We start from the raw sequence: 23,284 nt of genomic DNA, 5'->3' as shown, positions 1-23,284 counted from the left end.
TCTTCCCACCGCGTTCAGCGCCCGCTCACGCAAGCCTTATCTAACTTTGTAGCTGCGCTGAGTGAAAACGGCGCACGCAGCTATATTCTTTTATTTTTTATTTCGTACTGAGCGCCCAACGAACGATGGAAATACGACGGTCTTACCATATCAAGGTTGGTCACGAACTTTCGTAACTTGTTCGCACTGCGCATAGGCGGCCCGTCGCCAGGACGCACGGCATGTACGGAAAGCCACGCGCTCCTTTATTCGTATTTCAGTTTATCACGATAGTACAGGTACCGGTTTACTTTGTACAGGTACCAATAAATAGCCCGCCAAATTTCAGCAATATTCAGAAAAACGCCGACAGTAAAGAGAACTGCATGAAGAAAGGCACCGGCAACTAAAAAATAAGTTATTGAAAAAAGTAACTACGAAAAAGGCTCAAGTGTGTTTGGAGTTTTTTTGCGAAGATGAAAAAAGTGATAAAGCCGAAACTAGCGTCTAATCACATCCCTATCTTTATGTCATCCAGAAAAACTAAAAGCGTTTGAAGACAACGCAGCTGAATGCGCAATAATTAAAATGTTACATGTTGCGGGCTGGTTAAACCACAATCGTAGTGGTAGCGTTGGAATTGAATTACCTGTGTATGTTACTAATCTTACTCTCCTACAGCACCGATTGCGGAGAGCTAGCCAAGTACGGGTTCGAGTGAGCAAAGCCACCGAGCAGAGCCGGCTCTCGTCGCGAGTACGCCAATCACTCCAAGAGGACTTTCATAGCACACGGGCGTATTACGTGTACATAAATGATTCAAAAACAACACCACACTGTGTATCTCACACCCAGGGCAAATAACCATCAGCGTATACCAAGGCCGACATGTGGAGGAGTTAGCGCACGGGCTGAGGTAAAAGGAAGGGGGAAGAGGGGGCTCACCGCGGCCACTACGCGGCAAGTCACATGGCTTAACCAGGCGGAGTCGGCACTCGTCTGCTGACCTTTAACGGAGCCAGCAGTCAAAGCGTGGACGCGGGTCAGGCCGACAAAATCGGAGTAGCCCAAGACTGACCGAACTTCCAAGACAAGGCACCACCTGCAGGAGCACGGTATAACACAACCATGCCATACACGAATCAACGAGGTGAGCGCCGTGCTCCCACACAGGCGATATACACCGGCAGGAGCGACGAAGGCTAAAGAAATCCCAGGCAATCTCCACTAACGTGAAATCTGGGGAGGGGCGAAGCATGCAGTGTATAAGCGCATTCTTGGCACCTCGGTGTTAACGCCAACGGAGATGAAACCCTTGGGGGGTACAGATATACAGATTTGCTGTAAGGTTCTCATGTCTTTGAATCACGAAGTTCTCCAGCGTGAGGCGTAAACGAGTGTCCCGGTGTTTTTTTTAGCACGCGTTACGTTCTAGCGCGAGGCGTAAACGATTTTCCCTGTGTTTTAGTACCGTGACTACATGAGACGACGATTACGACGACAGGAGACGCCAACAGCCCGAGACTCCCGCGTCCCCGTAAGGAGGGGCGAGAGGCGCACGCGGATTCCTTCTCCCAACCAAGAATGAGCGACAGGTTCTTCGTGTGCCGAGCGAAGGGGGTTACTACTTAAAGGAGCCATGAAGACAAAATACAAGTTGGGTTTATTAGAAAGACCGCTTAGTCACGATAACAATGATACCAATATCATCGCAATCTTCGAACAAATAACGGAGATATTAAAGAAAACGTGTGAAGCAGTCGCGACCCCCTAGCCAATTTCCCGCAACTTATGACGTCACGGAACCTTGTTTGTGCGATTGGCGGCCGCCTAACTGACTTGTCGCGACGACACATGACTGGACGTCTGTAATGGGGCCTCTAGTTCGATTTTACCGCATCACTTGAATGCTAACGTGCAGTTAACGTACTGAAAATTATGTTTTATTGTTGGCCCGTATGACGTCATCCTTGCTCATAACACGTCACTGTGGCGCAAAATTTGAAAGCTTTTAAATACTTCTTGCTTTTTTTTCGTTAAAACAACATCTTTTGTGGCTGTAATGGAGCTGAGTGAGATACTGAATCCTAGTTCTTTCAAATTAAACGAAGTTGTATTTTCTCTTCATGGCTCCTTTAAAAGACCCACAATGTAGTCATGAAAGCCAGACAACATATTTTGGTTAACCGACATCGGGGATTCGATAAACCGGCATTCGATGAAAAAAGCATCGCTTTGCTGAAATACCCTTTGATAAATTGGCATTCCATAAACTCTATTGGAACCTTCAAAAAGTGTTTTGTCGCGTTAGGCCTCACACCACGCAAGGACAGGAGAGACCCGGTAAAGTAATATTTGACGAGAACCTTACAGACAGGGTGACTGCGCCTTACTGCAACAATAATACAGTCTAACACGGGCATTTCGAACCCGAATACATCTAATTATTGTCTATTTCGAACAGTCAGAGCATCCACCTGGAAATCTTATGTAAAAGTATTGTTCTGTTGTACGCGTGTATCCAACTCCCAATGAACGCGAGTATCGAGCCGATACAGACAGAGAGCAGACAACACACCCAGCGTGTGTGTTGTCTGCTCTCTCTCGTGTTCCCGTCTTTAAGGCTGGGTTTCATCGTTCTCCAAAGTATGTACCAACAGGCCCAACACCAAATTCTTCTACGGTGCATGCGATATATCGAAAGCTGCGCCGCAAGTGCCCTTGCAAGTGGCTTTTACTGACGGGGTGGACGCACGGTGGGAGCTCCGTGCATGGGTGGAAGCGACGATGAGAATGACTTCTCGCGAGCTCTGCAGCGCTCGGTGAGGAGGCATCGCCGCGTCACTTCGATGACCTTCAACACCTGCTCGCAGGCTTTAGCATTGGGGTCAGCCGCATGGAAGCGAAAAAGCGGGGAGTGATTGGGTGCGAAAGGCAATAACGGGCGAGGGAAAACCGCACGGAAGCGCTAGGTTTCTGGCATTTCTTCTGCGTGCTTGGGCCAATGGTGGATCGCGAAGGGGGACCTATAAGCGCGTTTACATGGATGCGACAGTAGCGTATTCCATTTGGGTTGTCGCATTACCATACCGCATCGCATCGCATGTAGGCAGGACAATTCGCTTGGAGGATGCGTCGCATCCCATGCGGTAAACATGGGAGATAGAGAACGCAAATGCGACTTCCCGAACGCATGTCGCGGCAGTCGCATCCCTTTTGCGGAACTGAGGGCAGCCGCCGCGCCGGCCGCGAGTGGTTTTCGGACTATTTGTACTGGTTTTGTAGCGTGGCATCCGAACTTCGAAATGAAAAAAATGGCATCCCCCTCTAGTGCTCATGCCTCGGCGCGAGCGACATTTTTCGGCCAAGAGACGTATTATTTCCTAGCTATGACTGGACGTCTGTAGCTCCAGCTGTCCTGTGCTCCCCCCGCGTGGCGCGGACGCACGTGATCTATTTTCTTGATTTTTTTAGAGCGCCACGCGCAAGCCTGGACGACGCCGGGTGCTCCTCGTGAGGAGCATGCTGACGTGCGCGGTAAACAGCGGGAGAAAGACCCACCCGGGTTTTGCTATGATGCCGCACACATTACGGCCCGCAACAACAGCGCCGCTGCTAAAAAAATCCCCCCCCCCCCCCCCCGAAGGGAATCGTGCAGAAATGCGAACGCATTGGGTGCACCGATGAGTGTGTTGCGAGTAATGGCGTAATTAATGACGAGAGTGTGAACGTAATCATTTATTCATCAGCACCTGTTTGTGTTATCGTTGTACCTGACGGCCACAATCACTGCCTTGTGATCGCTAAAGTTCACGGTCAAAGGGTCTTTGAGAAGCATACGCGCGTCACAGTTTCGCGTAAAGACCAGATCAATGCAACTCCCGTGAATGGTAGTGGGGCACGTGTCGAAGCCGGCAGAGAGACAATGCATAGAGTGCCTGGTCTGCATGTACTCGACCAGCCACTCGCCACTCTTCTTGCGCACGTCAACGTTGAAGTCGCCAACCAAGACTATGGGGTCAGAGGGTTTGGAGTGCACGCGCACACTTTCCATAGCCGCGTCCAGAAATGCATTCGCATTTACGACGACGACGACGACGAAGGCAGAACTACGAGGCGCGAGCGCACGTGCGACGATGACGACGACGACGACGGCAGAACTACGAGGCGCGAGCGCACGTGCGCGCGCTCACGTGCGTTCGCGCTGGAGGAATGCAGGCGCACGCCAGCCAACGGAGCAAGACAACCCCCGGCTAATAAATGCATTCACATTTAAAACAAATGGATATTCGTCCACGCCGCCAGAAGCAACAAAATTTGGAGTCGAACAGCACCGTAACCCAACAATACCGCATGGACAAACTTCGCGATAGACGCCAAAACGTGCACAAGCAACTTGCTCGCTATTGGAAACTGGTAACGCCGGAAATGCGACCCCACAACTGTCAAATATGACACAGGGTGGCGCTGGTCTCCATTGCGGATGCATGTAATCGTTAACGCGTCGCATTCGCCGGATTCGACGAACCAATGCGGTAAGCTTATGTCGCATTCATGTAAACGCGCTTTGTGTGGTGCGGCACACGTTTGGGAGCTATGGCCATGAAAAAAAGAGAAGAATTTGAATTTGGGGACAAACTCGGGCATTATTCAACGGGTACGTGCCGGTGAAAAGATGTTGGCTGGGGAGGTATTCGGAATTTCTCGCATAGTTTTTGAGCGCGCGATACTGCGCATCAAACCTGACGTAGAGGCGGAGGCATCGCGGACACGGCGCGGCCGTTCCGGTGTGTTTCGTGTGCAAAGCGGCATGGTTGCGCGGCTGCAGACGAGAGGGGTTCTGATACCGAAGAAGACGGCGTTGAGCGCTTCCAGAGTGCATTTAGGGAGCTGCCAACATTCTTATGCGCCACTCTGAACGACACAACGGCACACGAGTTCGTAAGTGCTGACGACGATGTGCAGGCTGTGTCGGACATCCCCGATGCCGAAGAAGCGGACCCTAATAGCGGCCCTGAAAACGTTCCCAACCCGCCCTTGGTTAGGTTCGCAACTGCTGTGGCACAGTGTACAACGCCGGATTTTCTCATTTGGACGGCCCTAGAAAGCTTGAAGACTGTCTGGTGAACTTTACGACGCAGAAGAAGGAGCGAGTGAATCTCAAAGACATTTTTATATTAAATAAAGTGCCGTTGTCGTTGCGTTGTGGTTCGACTTTACCGTGCTTCCGGTAAGCAACCGGTAAGCTACCGGTAAGCTGCCGTTTGTCGCAACATTAAAGAGCTCTCAGTGATGTGGGGAGTTTTCAGATGGTCATATTTTATCTTTCGAATTATCGATATATCGAACTATTTCACGATCCCTTTGCAGTTCGATATATCCTCGCTCGACTACTAACTAGAGAACAAGTTGTTTGACCCATCTGCCGTACCTGGCACAAAATCTCAAAAATAGCTGAAATGTGTAATAATAAAAAAGCATGTGCCCGCGTGTTTTGTTCCGCGTTTGTGTTACCCTACAATATCGAACCCGATCGACAGAGCCCTTACACCGACAGGGAGCGCCACGACGCAGTAAATGTTCTAAATGTTTTTGCTCGAAACATTTTTTCGAGAAACAGGCAAGCAAAGATGGTGACATGGCTCGCCCGACGAACAAGACACGCCAGCATAAACGCAGCAAAGGGCGCCTTCTTTGAATATCCTCGGAGAGCTTGAACCGTCGCTTAGATGTTCCTCGCAGCTTCTCGACGACCGAATATCTTGACTCCCCGGAATTCGATACACAAACATTGTTCTCCGCGCAAGAAGAACCCCTGCGTCGGCTTTCTGTTTTCGCGCTTAGTTTTTTTGCCTTTCTAACAGCGTTTACTGCTTTCCTCGTGATAGCTCTGCGCCACGAACCCCGTCACTCGCTTGCTATGCACCAGTCCCAGCTTTCCCGCGACACAGAAAGTGTTTCTTGGCCGCCGAACACCACCTGTGGTTTCCACCGTTACGGCGTGTCGCATATAGTCCTTCCTTTCTCTCTTTTTCGGGTCAATCTTGCATGCATACATGTTTATTGAAGCTTCCTCAGAGCTAGACCTTTCTACGAGTCGGGTCGATGTTTTGCGGTTACCCGAAGAAGCGAGCGGCCTCTGCGATGACAAAATATCAACGCCGAACAGAGCTCTCGGTGGTGCTGGCGCTCAAGAATCCGGCCCCAGAGCGAGTACCGAATAAAAGAAGAGACGTAGCATAAACGCCATGTGCAACCATCGTTACTCGCATAAAGCGGGTGTAGAACCATTGAAGAAGAAAAAATAAATGGAGGGAGAACTAAATAAACGAAGAGGAGAGGGGAGGCAAAGCACAGAGCAAAAATGTGTCCCCTAGACTGCGACAGTGAGCCCGCAGTCTTCATCGTAAGGTGCAGCCGGTGCGATGCTCCATTTGCTCGTGTGCTTGTGATTTTTAGACGCACTTACCGCGGTAAGTGTTTTCGTCTGAGTTTTTCATTTGCGGTTCTTGTTTTGTTAAAAGCGCGAGCATGTGAAGAAACCTCCGCCGCGTTTGTAAAGACGCGATTTGGCAGCGAGGAGCGTGCGAAGGGTGCGGGTATAGGGAGAAAAAAGGAGAGAATCTTTGAGTCATCTACGAGGGGAGTGCGTTTTTGCATGAAAGCAAGCCCCACCGCGTACGGGTGCGCTCGAAGCCGCGCCGCCGACCGACGACGTCGCAGTTGATTCATATTTCATTCGTGATCGCGTTCGCAAGTAGCTGCACGTCCCTAGCGAAGTACAGCGTGCCCTGCTTTTCTCTCTCTCTCTCTTCTGTGAGCATGGCGGGGTGACCAAGGACGCTGAGAAGCAGCGATCGCCAGCTGCTGGCACTTGCTTCTAACGGCTTGGCTTGGCTTTTAGCCTCACTCTAAACAACCACTTCCTCCCCACATTCCTTTACCGCTTCTCTTTCCCCGTGCCTTACCCTGCATATTTTCTGAGGATGCTGGGTTTCCCCACTTTCATATTTCTTTAGGCTCGCTATTATTCAAACGAGAGAGAGGGAGAGAAAAAAAAAAACTCTTTTACGCTGGTGCAATGTAGTTTTGGCAGGATGTGGAGCCGGTGGTCTCCTTGTGTATATCCCCGTTTAACTTCCCGCTGTTATTCTTGTATCAGCGGCAAAGCGAGCTATCAGTATGCGTACGAAAACACGGCTCGTCGCGCAGTTAGTCAAGCCTCCCCTGAACACCCTCCTACCTCCTGCCGCTCTCTTCGGCACCGCGCAAGGAGACGCCGTGCAAGCCAGCTAAATAGTGTAGAAGTCGAGGCCGCAGCTATAAGCAGTGAGCGAAGACCACAGACGCGCCTCGCAGAACTCGAGCAGAGCGGCGCCGCGGCGGCCTCACGAAGAGAGAAACGCGCTCGAGGGAAAAGGGAAGAAAAAGCGAACCGATGGGGATGAATAAATCGAGGATGCAAACGAAAGCTCCAACTCTCTGCGGTTTTCGCTTAACCTGTACGAGAAGTCTCCTCCTTTTTCGCTCTCGTTTCTTTTCTTTTTTTCAACTCAGCAGAGCCGCGTGGGGAGACGGGAGAACAGAAAACAGAATGAAAGGAACGCGAGCGAAGACGTCAAGCCCTAAAGAGCAAAATAAGAAACCCGTGAAAAAAAAAAAAAAAGGAGGCAGTTTTTTCTTGCTATTCAGATCATTTCCCCACCCTCGTTACTGCTTGGTTTTATTTCCCTTTCCAGCCAGAAACTTAACAAAAGTACGCTGAGGATTTCGAGAGCACGTGAGGACGCATTTATTTCTCTTCGGAACGGCGCAAGAGACGTCAAAGGCCTCAGTTAGAGGTAGAGACGAAGAAAAAGCCGGCCGTCTTTGGAAACGAAAACGAGCTGGATTCAACAAAATGTGCGATTCAAAATGTTGAATGCGTTTGTAGGAGCCCTATCAGAAGTAGAGCAAACGGGGCGTACACTCCCGTCCTGGAAATAACTCCCATTTGCCTCCCTTTTTTTCTGACTTTCTCGACTACGGCTTCAAAACGTGGAGGATCCCATCCTCTTCGCGCGGTTACCTGTCTGTTTTAATTTACTCTTTCTTCACGTAATGGGTCTCCTTGAGCTGGTATGCGAGGGAGTTCGCGCTAATGCGACGTCTTACAAATACCACCTCTGCGAACAGCACAAGGCAGCTGAACTGTCAGAACTTCAAGGCTTAATCTTTAGGCAGGGAAAAATTCTTCACTGTGATTTGTGTGATGACGGCACTCTCGTAGCACCTCCAGAACTTTTAACGAGTATCGAGATATGCGTGGGGATTTTTGTTCAGCAAAAAAGGGATGACTACGTTTCAGACATTCCAGCTATTTGCGATGAGGGTAAGCACGCTCGGTATTTCAGTCTGTGTAATAAAGGCAGACTGGATGTTATTTTTCTACAGCCAGTGCAGATTTGTCTGAAGTATTTGTGCACGTGATATTTTCTGTCAGTGTAACATACCACCGGCAGTTTTTATAAGCTTCAAGAAGAAAAGTAGAGCCTGACCACTTCACCCTAATCGATAAATGGCGCGTAGTAATAATATGTGACCCTGCTAAAGATGTGTTAATAAAATACCACAAAGTAACTCACTTAGATATAATTTAAAATGTTGCAATATTTCTTTATGTTCTCAATTGGTAGCACTTTCCGTCACTCAAGTAACGGTCGCACGATTTGCAGAATTGTAAACAAGGGATTCTCTAGAGCAGTGCATTTAAGCGACGAGTTTGCGGCCAGAGTCAATTGTTGCATGACTGAAAAAAAAAAAAAAAAAAACGAGTAACAAAATGAGTTTCAGGTTTTTCTGCACGTACCTACAACACGCACATCACCACACTATGATTGCTTTGCTTAACCTGGTGTTTTGAAAATTGCACACACCGTCCGTTTTTTGGACTTAAAAATCCGGCTCCATTTTCCTAGTGGTGCTAAGAGTGTGAACTTGAAAAACTTAAAGTTACGGAATTTATCTCGCTTCAACAACAGGCGCTTAGACAAGAAGTAACAGCGCGAAATAAAACGTGATTCCGGAAAAAAAGGAGGCAATAAAAATCAAAACTATACAGGCATGATAAAAAAAGAGTTAAAAATGTTTTCTTACTCATACATTGGATATGCCGCGATCTTTCACAACTCCAACGCCAAAAAGAGACGATGCTTCCTAGCACGACTCCAATGCACTCCGGGAAACTCGCCTCTAGAAGTGCATAAGATCCCAGGCTCCGAAGCCATGGCACAGCGACCATCAGACACGCTTGCAACTCTTTCCGAAAGTGGGCTCACTTGCCATTTTTTCTTTTTTGCTCCGCCGCTGCGGACTGGAAGAACGGGCAGGAACCTTGCCTCTACATCTGCCCCCTCGCAGCCAGCTATAGAGCAGCCCTACTTTATTCTCGCGTGGGCCTCTCTCTCCCCCGTGGCGCCTCTCCGAAAAAGGCTTTGTTTTTATTACCCACACTTTTTCTCCCTCGCCCCGAACGTTGCGACCGGACCCTTGACGGGCTTCGCCGCCGCCTCCTATAGGCCTTATTTATTGCGAGCGTGGTATGTTTGTAACGTAACAGATGACGATATATCGGCCTCATAAGTGATTTCTCCCGGTGCCCCGCTCGCCTCCCCCCGCGCACGTCGGATTCGAGACGCCGGTGGCGTTGTTGACGCCCCTCACCGCCTTCTTCGGCCACCGGCGGCGGCGGCGACGACGGTGGCGGATGGAGGTTGTTATTGCTCGGCAAAGACGGCGGCCGAGCGGAAGTGTAAATTTCCGGCGTCCTCGAGACCATTTACGGGCGCTGAGGAAAGCCGCCGCCGCAGTTCCCGGCCGCAGCAGCGCTCGCAGCCTAAAGCCGTTGGAACGACGCTCACCCGCTGGCTTGTTCGTTCGCTAGGGACATTGCCTTCTTGCTCCGACTCGTTGTGTTGTTTTGTGACTTCCGTCTTAACCTCTGCGCGCGGACTCGCCGCTTTATTTCCGATGGCTCAAGAGCTGCAGTGTAAACAGAGCTGCACGCAGCTCGAGAGAAAACGTCCCCGCTTGAAAGGTGGCCCGCCCGTCGAGAGGGCAGAGGAAAGAGCCGACAGGCCGCGCCGCTGCCGAGCTGAAGAGGGAAAGGCCGGTCGTGCTTCATTTCGGCACGGCGGGGGAGCCCGAAATTCGTGGCACGGTTAGCTTAATCAGCTTGGGGGGAAGGAGAACGAAACATAAAAGTGGATAGCTAAATTGTCGTTCTTCTTCGCACTTTGCTCCTTCCCCTTTCTTCGCTCTCGGCACCTAATCTCCTTGGAGCCTTTATTGTTCACAAGTTGGTAACGCTTGATAAAGAAGTTTATTTTTTAGAAGGATAAAAATCTTTGGAGTCAACTGGGAAGCTTTACGTGCACAGGCTGAAATGCGCAACCAAAGGTCACTGGGCACCCATAAGGTGACTCTAGGCCTCAAGGCTTAAAAACAAGAGGTATTTTGTTATTATTGAAGTGTTTGCTACAAACGTTGTGCTAAACGAATGGACGCGGTGATACGCTGCAAATGTGATTACTTCCGGTTTAAAGCGTATGTCTGTGTTGAAGTTTCGCCGTTACTAAACAAAATGTTACGGACCATTTGACTTAAACATCTTTACACAGCTGCATAGTTTCGTAGATGCAGTACGTCAGAGACGCCTAAAACGCAGAGAAAGGAGCTTTAATGAGAACGCCACTTTTATAAAATTTCAAAATTTTCGCCGTAACAAAGAATAAAGTATTTGAGACCTATTACAGGGGGCCTTTTGTGTTAGCACTCAAGGTGAGGATCAGGTACTCTTTTCAGGCGTTTCTTTTAAAAATGTGACGCGATGAATAACATGACCGCTCTTAGAGGCAACATCTGCTGGTGCTTTTTTTAAATATGTCTCGACATCCGTAATAAATTCGAGCCCAACACGAGAATAATACCGTGCATAACGCACTGGCATAAGCAACGACGAAAAATATGAGCCGAATTCGCAGTTTCCCGTGTACCCAGGCTATTTCGAGCGTATGCGTGAGTGAGCGTCCCGCAGAGCACGTCGAAACAAAACGAGCAATGAGCCGATTCATCATACCTGCCGCCGACACCATGTGGTTATAATGGGCGCGACCATTAATCAACATTCATCACGCGAGTCGGCTTGGACGGTGCAGTGTCTTTTTATTCTCAACATCGGTTACCCCGCGCAACTATTCATGACGTTTTATTGTGTGTCAACCAGTAGTGACTAGAGTGAACGACAATGGTAAGGACTGGGCTAGCCCAGCGTTCTAGATGGTGCCGCTCAGCCCAGTTCAATTTTCCTCAGCCTGATTCAAGTGTCGTCGCCCGTTGGCTTGCTGCGTATAGACAGTTCTGAAAGAAATGGTACTGCCTGGTTCGCACGCGAACCACCCTTCTTTCAATGCGTAGAATTCTTTGCCGAGAACCCCAAAAGCCAAACCGTGTAACGCCCTGCCTTTCCACAAAAACTCAGATATCGTGGAAGTTCGAACTGTAACTGCTATAATGGCATAAATGGAGATATAAATATAAAATTTACGGAAAATGGCGAAGCGTGTAACGCCCTGCGTTTCCACAAAAAAGCAGATTTCGCGAAAGTTCCAAATGTAATCGTTATAATAACGTAAAAGGACATAATTGGTGGGACGAAATTTCGAAAAACTGAAAATTAAGAAAAATATAAAATATAATTGCGGAACATGGAGAACCACGTAACGCCCTGCACTTCCGCAATAATGTAGATTTCACAAAGGTTCCAAATGTAATCGTTATAATAACGTAAAAGGAGATAATTGGTCGGACGAAATTTCGAAAAACTAAAAATTAAGAAACGTGCTAAAATATTACGGAAAATAGAGAACCGTGTAACGCCCTGAATTTACACAATAATGCAGATTTCGGGAAAGCTCCACCTGTAGTCGTTATAATAGCGTAAATGGAGATAGCTGGTCGCACAGGATTTAGAAAAAAAAAAATATGCCTGAAAAAACTCTCACTCAAGAAAAGCGGCATAAGAATGCTACGCATTAGTAGATAATTCTCTCAATTTCTGCAGAATTTCCAAAACAAAACACGACACATATAAAAAGAAGCCATCATATCTCTGATCACTTCTATCATCGGCTGTTTCGCTCTCTGCAGCCGGAATGGGCCTGCCGGTGAACTACCGCCAATCCGTGGACGCCCGGGGTCGCCTGCTGGTGCAGCAGGCGCAGAAGTCGGCGGACGAGGGAGAGTACACGTGCGCCGTGACGGGACCCACGGGGCTCGTGGCCAGCGGGTCCACCTACGTCTCCGTCGTGGGTGAGCGCCGCATTTCCGTGCATCCCGCTGACACTCATCCGACGGAAACAGTGCCCGCCACACGTCACATTTCTCGAACCATTACCGGTGAACGCATCCCCAGTAGACCGAACAAAACGCAGCGTTCTGAGCGTCAAAATACGCGATATCTTCACTGCAACAGATAATTGTTTAATGCCATGAGTTTACACAATGAAGAACAGTGAAATATGCGCTCACGAAAGAGTAACTACTCAAGTGTTTGACGACGTTAAATTAACTTCACCTCATTCTTTAATACAACAGAAATGTTGCTACTGTGTAAACGTCAGAGAATCAATGCGACAAGCCAAGACTGACACTATTCGCTTGTGTGTGACTTTTGGCTACCACGCCGGTATTTTACGAAGCAATAAAGCTCGGGTCCCTTTAAAACTGACGCTGCCTGCAACATATGCTCCTTTGAAGGAATAACGCATCGCATAGCGCGCGTATGTCGACGCTTTTCCTGGCAGCGCTTAGAAAATAGGGTAGAAGCACGCTTTACAGGCACAAAACACAGCCTCTCAATTAACACGTGCTCAAGTACAGTGCGTAGCACTTAGACCAAACAGTGCTAATTGACTTGTGAACAATATTTTGAGCAGAATAAAAGACAAGAAAGTCACAGGGGTGCTCAAAAAAAAAAAGAAATTGGCTTCTAAGAAGAAGGGGGGGGGGGGGGGGGGGAAGGGGGAAATCGGAAAAAATGAAAGCCTGGAGCAGAGTACCACGCCGATGGGAGAAGTTGTGCCTTTAAACAAGGAGTGTTTGTAGACCGGGATGTAAGACTACACTTGGCGTAAGTGGAACAATTACCTCTGAGTAAACGAGCATTCGAGCGAGTCAGGAGGAGAGCCTTAAGATAACCACTACCGCTATGCAGTAAAATAGGTTACGGGAAGAGGTCCCATGCCTTCAGTATTTGGCGTTTACATTATCATACCCACAAACGAATGATGTATAATGCATACATGTTATCTTGAGCTTTTGTTGTTGCACGTGTTTGTCTCCCTTTACGTTCTTTGTCTTTTCTTTCTTCTCTTTTTTGACGGTGTCGTCACCGGCAGTTAATTGCGGCCTTCGCAGCTATTAGCTACTTTCACAAGTTCTTCCGCCTAACGTCTCTTTAACGACAACAAAAAATAAAGCCAGCCGCCCTGGTTTGTGCGACACATCGAAGCAAAGCCTTGGCGTCCCCCCTCCTTCTCCGTGCAGTGGCTCCCGTAATCGACGACCACTTCTTCCCGGACGTGATCAAGGTGGAAGAAGGCACCCGCTCCCGACTCATGTGCTCCGTGTCCAAGGGCGACCCTCCGCTGCGCTTCCGCTGGCTCAAGAACGGCCTCAGCATCGGCTCGCACGGAGAGCGGGCCATCGAAACGACCGACGACTCGTCCATCATCAAGTTCGGTCGCGTGCGTTTCGTGGACCGCGGCCGCTACGTTTGCTTTGTGTCCAACGACGCCGCCTCCGTCAACCGCACCGTCGAGCTCGTTGTGCACGGTAAGCAAGCCGCCGATGCCGCAGTAATGGAGTACTCTACAATGGGCAGCCCTTGCATTAGCGCGACTATACTGGCACCAGAAAACATCAGAGAAACTCCCCATTGAACGCACGTGCGCGCAAATTACCTCCTGCCTTCAACCTGCGCGTGTATTCGTAGCATCCTTGAGAATGTAGGCGGTAACTTGAGCGCTGTGTCGTATGGGAACATTTTTATTGGCGCCCTTAATTCTAGAGAATGCTACATTGTGATCAAGCCGCGTTCACTCGACTCAGCCGCTGTGAGATAGTGTATGCGGGCACGTACAGAACCAACAAATGCTAGCCTAAACAACGAGACATGACCGGTGCGTCCGAATAAACTGCTAACACGAGAGAAATGAAGTCACAAACCAGAAAATGACAGCGAAATTAAGACAGAACCTCTCGCTTTCCTCACTGTCTTTAACTCCTAAGGAGGACATGCTCATTACAGCCTTGTGTTTTTTTCTAATAGTCATTCACAATTTACGTCCCACCGGAATGTTTGTGCTGCGCAAGCTGTACTGAAAGCACTGTGATTCTGGTTTCTGTGAACGTATAACGCAGGGCGGTATAGCATTACGGGCCGCCGAAATAACATACTAAGTCTATGAAAAAATTTGTAGCATGCGCAGTACACGTAGGGTCAGTAGAATGACGTCGCACAGACCATTCGCACGTGCACAGATTCTGCGCGCCATCAATACACTGCTCTGGTTGTGCGTGATCCAAGGTGCTCCTGCGTTCGCCGTTAAAACTTCCCCGCATTTCCCCGAGGGGAAGAATGTGAAAGTGCGAATGCACGAGTTGACTTTGCGCGGTTCGGTAATGTTCGCGAAAGAGAGATCACACACACACACACACAACTACAAAGAAAGAAAGATGCATTTATTCACAGACACCTATTTGTGTTGTCGTTGTACTTGATTGCTAGAGCGGATCTCAACTTTGAAATTTCGTGTCAGTACTCCTTTAAGCAGGTGCATTAGCCCTTCTCACGCCCGATTCTTGGCCAATCCCCCACGTGGGTATGTGCCATGTCAGCGGCCAGGCTGCGCGCGCCCATCTCCACGTGCGCGGACATCGCCGGTGGACGCAGGTTCAGGGTCGCTTAAGAAGTGCATTGCACTTAAAAAGGTCAATATTGTAAGCCGCCTTCCAAAGAAGCTCAGCGGCCATTTCATTCATTAAATTATCACAATACCTTAAGTCTAAGGACAAACGATGTTTAGTGGGAGATGTCTGCACTTTTAACTTCAAGTAATGCCTCCAGCGCCGATGTAAAAAAAATAGCATAAATAAATTTTACTGGTTTTTTACTACAATAGAAGCAGTATTTCTTCCGAAATATTTAAAAGCATTCATATTTTTGCACCAAATAAATAATCTTTTGCACAAAATAGCTACCACACACAGTTTGCATATGCTTCCTCGGATATTCTGTCTGAAGTGCCCTAAAATGTAACAAGACTTGCCTATTCCCGTCAATTGCTGTACGCACACCGGAGTACAAATTAAGTTTCTGCGTTCGTCTTGCCTCCTCTCCCCTTTTTCCTTACTTCCTCGTCCAGTTACTGCTTTTCCATAGTATAAATAGGGGCCGAACGTCAGCTGTCAAGTATGATTGTGGGAATTAAATTGAGGTCCTCTTTGTATTACTGCGTTTGTATTTCTGCCCCTTTTTGATGTTTATTCTAGCCGAATACACAGCACATATCCTTTGTAATTACAGTTCTTATTTCTTTTTACTTGTCATTGTATTCCAGTGAGTCCGCGCTGGAAAACAGAACCGCAGAATGCTTCAGTCATCCTTGGCGCCTCAGTGTTCTTGCACTGTTCGTCGGACGGCTACCCCGCACCAGCGGTGACGTGGAAGAAGGGTCAAAGTAAGCTCGCGTTAGACCTTTGAGGATCTCGTAGAGCTCTGTTTTTTCTTTGCTGGGGTTTTCTAAATGTCTGTGTGGGGCCATTTAAAATGATGTGTCACAAAAAAAAAAAAAAAAAAAAAAACTTCCGCTTGTAATAGCGAATCCGATGTAAATACGCTTAAAAGATACAAAATTAAGACTGTAGAACAATGGGAGACTGTTCTGCTCCCATTGTTCTGCTCCCGCCACGAGGATCCAAGGAATCCTAGCTGACGGCTGAGGGAGGTAGACCGTCCAAGTCGTCTGCCCTTCAGAACTCATCTCGAGCATCAAATAACGTCATTTATCTCTCTCGTTGTGTCACACCATGACTGCCAAAGACAAAAAGCATTCGGAAAATCCAGTTGTGGGAGGGTTGGGCACCGAATCTACAATTGGGCTTATGAGACGCGCAGTAGTGAACGGCTACGCATTGACTTAGACCACCTGGGGAGCTTTAGCGTCCGCCTGAATGTCTACACGCGGGTCTTGTCGCTTTTAGTCGCCATTTTAAAATCATCGCAGAGGGCAGGATCGTACTCGCGTCCTTGGGCTCAGCAGCACAGCTCTGAGTTATGTCGGGTAAAAAATAGTTCAATTTACTTTGCCACTTCAACTTCACATGTGTGCACCCGTTCTAAAGTTACGCGGAATATTGACACTGCAAAATGTAGTGCGTGTTTTGAGCGCCTGTGAACCGAGCATATTGATACTTGCTAGGAAGATTAAGCTATGCAGCAACTGAAAAATGCGCGTACCTGTTAGGTTAGTTGCCAAATAAATTTAAGGACTGAAAACGTGGTCCATAAGGTTGGGGAACATATTTGCGCCAGGGTGTATGGAGTTTGCAGAAGCTTTTTGTTTTCTTTTTGTTGTTGTTGTCGTTGTTGTTATTGTGGTTGCTGTGCAATTTTTGGGATATGTTTAAAAAGTCGACCGTGCTTATCTGCTCCTACCCCTCATGTTCATAGCGAGAAGGCACAATGCTTATATTAAGTACTTCATTAAAAAAACTGTGGTTGATTCCTCTGTCATAGGAATCGGTTAAACACGAAAGGGAAATGTGCAGCAAAATCTGCAGCTGGGCATGATTTGCGGGTGGCCGGCTGTCTTGTGGTTGTGCTTGGCGAGCGACGTCCTGCTAGCGGGTCGATTCGGCAAAGGTGTGCTGGCCTCATTTCCATGACGGATATGACATCAGTGAAATCTTCGTGTATCCCGGCATAAAACACTTTCGTGTTAAAATAGAATACTCGAAAACGAACAACCCTAAGTATAACGTTCTCTTTAGTACTAAAGTTGCTTCTCCGCAAGAAGACCATGTGTGCAGGGGTGCAACCTTTACAGGCCGCTTGCTTCGTTGTACTGGCGTCATTTCCGTGACGGATATGATGACGTCAGTGAGTCTGCGTATCCAGGAATAAAACACTTTCGTGTTAAAAGAAAAACTATGTCAATCAATATGCCAGGCTCGTTGCAGAATAGAATTCCTCAAACTGCTCATTCGATCTGAGCTTGGGTTCAGAAGGCGTTGATGTGTTATCCTCGTCTAAACATGAAGCTGACTGGAAGAATGTTTAAGTGGGGTGCAGTGCCGGCACCACAAAGTTCCCTCGGTAGAAAGAGCAACAAGAGATAGAACGAAAGACCTGCCGACTTAGCTTCCGACTTGAGCCTGGCGGAGTGCTAAGCGTCGCCAAAAGTCCTCCAAAAGCGCGTAGATTAAAATAATCACAGCATTTACGGGCACTTTCTTCTCGAACTTTAGGGTCTCGCGCAGAGACAACGTGTCTTCCCAGTGTCCTCTGAGACCCTTTTCAGCTGCCTGCCCAAAGAAACTTCCTGAGCACGCATTAGAGGCAGCGAGGATTAAAATTTTTGAACGCTCCATAAACCCGCGTTTCTCCGTGCTCCCACCTCCAACGAGCGCACGCGACATTAAAAAAGAAAGCCCGAATACAAGTGGAGAGCGAGAGCGAGAGAGAAAGAAAGTTAGAGACCAACGATTGTAACGTGCCCGCGCAAGGCTCTTCCTTTTCGCGGTCCTTTTCCGCAACCCTTTTTCCGCCGCCGAGTTCGTAAAGGCTCGGCGACAGCCTTCGTCACTCGTCGCTTCTCCCCACTAGTAGTACCGGGAGAAAAAGGCTCCCCCACCCTTCACGGAAACAACGGAGCCCCAGTCCATTTGCCGAGGCGGCAAGAAATGAGACATCGTCGGCACGACGCCTTTACAGCGCTCCGCCCCTCCCTCGCTCTGCCTCTTCTCTCGAAGCGCTCGTCCCCCCTGGTCTTGTGCGTGCGCCGCCCAGCGAAGGCCCTGCCCCAGCGAGCGCATTACGCTCCCTGATTTCTTAACTGCCAACTGCTCTCTCTTTTGTCTTCCCTTTCCTCTATCATCGTTCGCGCGCCGCATCATTTTTGTTTCCTCTCGAATTTTACTTGCCCAGCTTTCGCGGCGCCCTCCGCAGGCAGCGCTTTCTTTGTGCTTACGCATTCGGAATGAGGTCGTTTAGAGCGCGCAGTTTCTGCCGGAGCGCGGAACTTCCTTCGCGCGCGGGCGGCCCGAAGCTCGCATCGGAGCTCGAACAGGATTTAAGGCGCTTAAAATCCTTCGCGTACAGCTAGGGACGACGAAGCTAACGTTCTTATTTGTTTGCGCTTCCCGCCTCCCACTCCGAATTCCGCCGCCATTATTTTGTTCTCTTTATTTACTTTCTTGCTTCCACCGGCGCGTCGGCGTAAAAGGCGCCCCTGGCCTCTGTTTTCCTTCGGGCGCTGTTTGGCGAAGTGCTAATTGGAACCAGTCAAGCGCCGCTGCCTTTTTTTCTCCTTTTCGATAAATGCGGGGTTTGCTTTTCTCGCCATCGCATTTGGTAAGAAAGTGCGCGCTTCCAAACTGGCGCAGCGCGCATTCGCAGTTCCAACACCGAAAGAAAGCCAGAAGACACGCATGCAATTATACAGAAAGAAACTTGCGCAAGAGCATTTTCTTCGCTTACTGATCAACTTGCCGACGTCCATTTGGAACAAATAGCATTTTCTTTTTTTCTTTTTTGCCATCGATGCATTGTTTGCTGCTTTTGTTTATGGTTAGTCCTAACAATAAAAACACGATGAAATCAGTAAAGTGTTTTTTTGCCGGGCCAGCTCTATATCCTGAAAGAGAAAGCTCGGAAGAAAGCATCGAAATCAAGTGGTTAGTGCAGTGCTCTTGTTTTCTCAGGCACAAATTATTTAGGACAAGTACTAGCTCTAAACGCGCTAAGCATTCTTTGTTGCGCGTTATTAGTCTTTGCGAAAAGATTTGCAAGATGGTGTCAACAGATCCCAAGGATGCTTTAACTTTGAATGTGTATTCGCTGTCCCCTTAAGGGTTTCTGCTTTGAACTTCTTTAATGGGGCCATGGAGACAAAACGCAAGTTTGGTTCATTCAAAAGATTGCCTCGCTAGAATTATTCCCACACCACTTTTAACGTAAAGTTCGCTCAAATAAGCTGTATAATTAGGAAAAAAGGGAATGCCATGCGACCCACTAGCTCCTTTACCGTGACAGAACCTATAATGTCGTACCAGCCAGCTCTGCGATTGGCGGAGGCCGGCAAAAGCAAACCCAAATTAGGAAGAACTTATAAGCTTGCCGAACGAGCTGTGTGCGTTTAAAATGTAGGGCACATTCTTTTCATAACCGTAAGAATGGTGGGCTAAACAGTGGAAGTTACGAAAGCACACGTAAACATAGAAATACCGATGCGTACTGCTGTTGGTACTGCGCGCACTATGCTTCGTTTTGATGCACAGCACTGCGGGGCTTTGGGGTTGTCTCAGACCATAGAGTTTCTTACGATATACACGAGAGAGAAATCTGGCGCTAGCGTTATTGCAGCTCACATCAAGGCCGTTTGTGCCATCATGGGCCGCCTTTATAACATGCGCTCGCCTTAGTTTCATCATTGGCTTAGATGGAAACGTTTTAGTGACCGCAAATTTAAACAAAGTGCCACAAAAACGCGAAGAATAGTGTGCAATTATGTAAGTGGGAAAATAAAACAGGTTGTTTTATAACTAAAGAAAAAGGAAGTAAAACGTATTTTTGCCGGGACGGTTGTGGCTGGTATTCTGCAGCCAAGGTGGTAGTTACGAACAATGTTAATATTTCAGGGGAAACTCATCCGAGACTCTTATTTTTTTTAATTTTACCATTATGTGAAATAATAAATTCTTTGAAGAGTTTGGAAAGTTTTTTGAGCGTGCCTAAGAAAACGTCGCCTTCGTGGTGAACCGTGTGGGCATTATCGCATCCTATTCTTAATCCTTGCCATTAAGGAATAGAATAGAATAGAATAATAGAATAACGCGCCGTCGTTATTCCCACTGCTCTCGCGCAGCACCGAACTGCCCTGCCGAGAGACTCTGCCCACAACGGGTTCGAGAGCGAGCCACGACTCTCGCCGCGAGTGTACGTTTTCAATCACTTCACCGGGAAGCGAGATCTTTCATAGTACAGGGGTTTATTACGCGGGAAACCACGATACAAACGCTACACTGCACTACGCACCTAGCCCCTGGGGCATACCCGTCAGCGTGTGCCCAGCCCGTAGTCGGGCAGCAGTTAGCGTCCGCCGGCGTTGGCCGGCCGCAACGCTCGCTGACGTAGGGGAAGGGGGCTCTTTGTGGCCGCTACACATTTCAAGCCGCTGGACTCGATCGGACGGCATCGGCGCTCGTCCGCTGACTTCAGACGGCGCAAGCCGTCACATCGCGGACGCGGGGGCAACCCACCAAGGAGTGGAATATGCCCGCGGAGACTCGCCGGACATCCTAGATAAACGCACTGACGAAAATCGAGGCAAGCGCAAATCGACACGGTAGGTGCCGTGACCAACGGAAGTGTGAAACAACGGACAATGCAAGAAACGGCCAAAAGTGGCCCAAGGGCATTTACGTACCGTGCGATCGCTGCGCGTCCCAAGGGCGGTCTCTCCGGGGAGTCTCCTGCGCGCATCCCCCGTTGCCTCGTAGGGAGAGGAGGGAAGCACGCGAGGATCGCCCTCGCCCCACCAAGGAGGAGGACGTCGCTAGCGCCTCCTCGCCCCGATTTGAGGGGCTTGGCCCCCACAACCGGTGCACCGACCGTCAGCTACAGTTTAACAAAACTTGCTGCTGAGCGAGTTGGTGAAGAAAACTTGAAGAAAAAAGAAAATGTGGCGTTAAACAGTCGTGGACGATGACAAGACAGGACGGAAACAGGCGCCCGTATCTGTCGTATATTGATTTCGTCTTAGTACGTTTTGTTTCTTCTTTCCGCAAGATACAAATTTCGCGGGGGCATATTACGCGCTCAGAAATACGTCCTTCACCTGTGGCATGACCAACGTCAGGTACGATCACGCACTGCCTGCTGTTTCACCGAACACAGCTATTACAGAACAGGGAGGATTTTGGCTTCCTAGTAGCTCGAAGACGTTGTAATGCATAGTGAAGGAAGCAAATCCCGAAAACCGCTTAAGAATCCAATTGTCATGCCAAGCCCAAGCCTAAAGCGGGGGTCTTCCCATCAACCCCACGACGACATGGCTTACCAGGCGCAATTTCCTCTCTAGTATACTACTAAGAAATTCTATGTCTCAGACGACACTGGCCGATTGACGCAAGCGACAGTGTCTTACGGGACCATATTTGTCGAGAGAGCACCATGTTTCCCGAAACGATTATTTTCTCCGTGAACAAAAACGAGCCAAGTTTAATCGGTTTAATTACGGTCACAAACAAACCAAAGGCAGAAACGGCTTGCCGTGGTGTGGTGGCGCCATGTAGGTTGTCTAACAGTAAGCAAGTTTCTCCTCCACACCAAGTTTAGCTGAAAGATATGTTCTTAGTTGCCATTGCAAACGTCGTTCAAACACATGTTTTGGCGCAAGAATCAAAATTTTAGATTAGATTGATTAAATTCGCAGTGAATAAAGCATCGTTTGCTTCCGGAGAGGCGCTGGGGGCACTATAGAACACGAAATCTTTAAAAAAAAAAAACTTGTATTTTGTTTTCACGGCCACTTTAAAGGGTAACCCAAATTTCCCAGGTGGTGGATATGAGAGATGCAAAGTCGCTCGGTACATTAATTTCCTAAGAAGCCCATTTAGTAACCCTTTACTTTGAATAAAATATTTGTACTTTTTTACCATCTATTTCTGTAAACGTTGCGAGTTTAAGTGGTGTCCCGGGTCTTTTTTTTCTTGACCATTACTTTTCTGTAAGAATGTGGTGCACCATTACCATGGTGTTCACCTGTTCAGGCGCAGCGAAATAAATAGGGTCATACCATTATGGCTTTTCGAACAAACGACGCATAAAACAGTTTCTGCAACAGCTTCTTAGCAACATATATAGTGGGCTATTTAAAATTGAGGATTCTTCCAAGAATTTGCTGGCCGTAAGAGCAAAATGCATCGACCACTAAAAAATAGAAAAAAAAAACTCTAAGCCGATACTGCGCACCACTTCTTGATTTATATTGCAAAACACGAGACCAAGAAGAAGTAATACAAAGTTTTATTCTTTTTAAGTATTTCTGCCTCGCCGTCAGTGAAAAGACCACGAGCGTAAACAGGTGGCTACGCTTTCAATTAGATATCTCCAGCTTCCTTCATTTAACGAAACACCATCCCGCACAAATACCCTTCTTTCTTGGCATCGTGGGATGTGCTTATTTTTGTGGCCCCGCCATGTCTGTTCCTTTTAGGTAACGGCAGTGTTGATTCATTTATCTCGGGTTCTCCTCTTTCTCCTTTCCTTCTCGCTCGCAGGAAGCCAGCCACGGAACTTCTCGTACATCCACTACAACTTTCGGAACCACCATTTCATCAACGGAAGCCTGCTCATTCGCGAGGTGGAAGAATCCGACCGGGGCTTCTATTTGTGCGAGGCACACAACGGCATCGGGCCGGGTATCAGCAAACTCGTCTTTCTCAAAGTGCAAGGTAAATATTTCTCCAAGCTCGGGTTCCTTCCACCGCTCTCTCTCGGCCCCCTTCCCCTCCCCCCGTCGCTGCTGCGGCGCGGCGGCCCCTTCATTCTTTTCCTGCAACGTTACTCCTCAGCGAAGTTGATAACGTGGCTGATTTGCCCGCGAACTGTGCACGGAGAGAAACCCTTCCTGTTGCCTTCTCTCCTGTGCCAATAACGTTTCTCGATTTTGAAAACTGGGTTACAGTGGTCGTTCTGTAGACGTTACCATATCCGGTAGCCTTTTCTTCGGAACCTCGCAAAGCCAAAATTCTTTAAGGGGTCACGAAGACAAAAAACAACTTTGTTAAACTTGAAAGAACTAGCTTTTGGTGGCAAACACTCCACTCAGCTCCACTCCGGCCACAAAAGACATTTTTCTAACAAAAGAAATCAAAGACGTTGAAAGGATTCGAAACCTTTTGCTACATTGACGTGTTATGCACAGGCATGACGTAATATGACCCAGTATTAAAACCAGTTATAAGTGAGGTAACTGCACGC

General features: G+C 48.3%; 1 protein-coding gene across 1 annotated transcript in view; it reads left to right on the top strand.

The window, feature by feature from the left end:
- LOC144174036 (cell adhesion molecule Dscam1-like) overlaps positions 1-23,284 on the top strand; it is a 284,742-nt gene that overhangs the window by 177,993 nt on the left and 83,465 nt on the right. The window contains exons 9-12 of the mRNA XM_077702435.1: positions 12,166-12,327; positions 13,564-13,851; positions 15,639-15,758; positions 22,582-22,755. Coding sequence (XP_077558561.1) covers positions 12,166-12,327; positions 13,564-13,851; positions 15,639-15,758; positions 22,582-22,755 — 744 coding nt within the window. The remainder of the gene's footprint in view (positions 1-12,165; positions 12,328-13,563; positions 13,852-15,638; positions 15,759-22,581; positions 22,756-23,284) is intronic.

Source organism: Haemaphysalis longicornis, unplaced genomic scaffold (genome assembly GCF_048455015.1).
Source record: "Haemaphysalis longicornis isolate Haplotype H1 unplaced genomic scaffold, Haemaphysalis longicornis Haplotype H1 scaffold_3, whole genome shotgun sequence".
In the NCBI taxonomy this organism is placed as follows: Eukaryota; Metazoa; Arthropoda; class Arachnida; order Ixodida; family Ixodidae; genus Haemaphysalis; species Haemaphysalis longicornis.
Note: the sequence above shows the minus strand (reverse complement) of the source record. Positions and strands in the feature narration are given on the sequence as shown.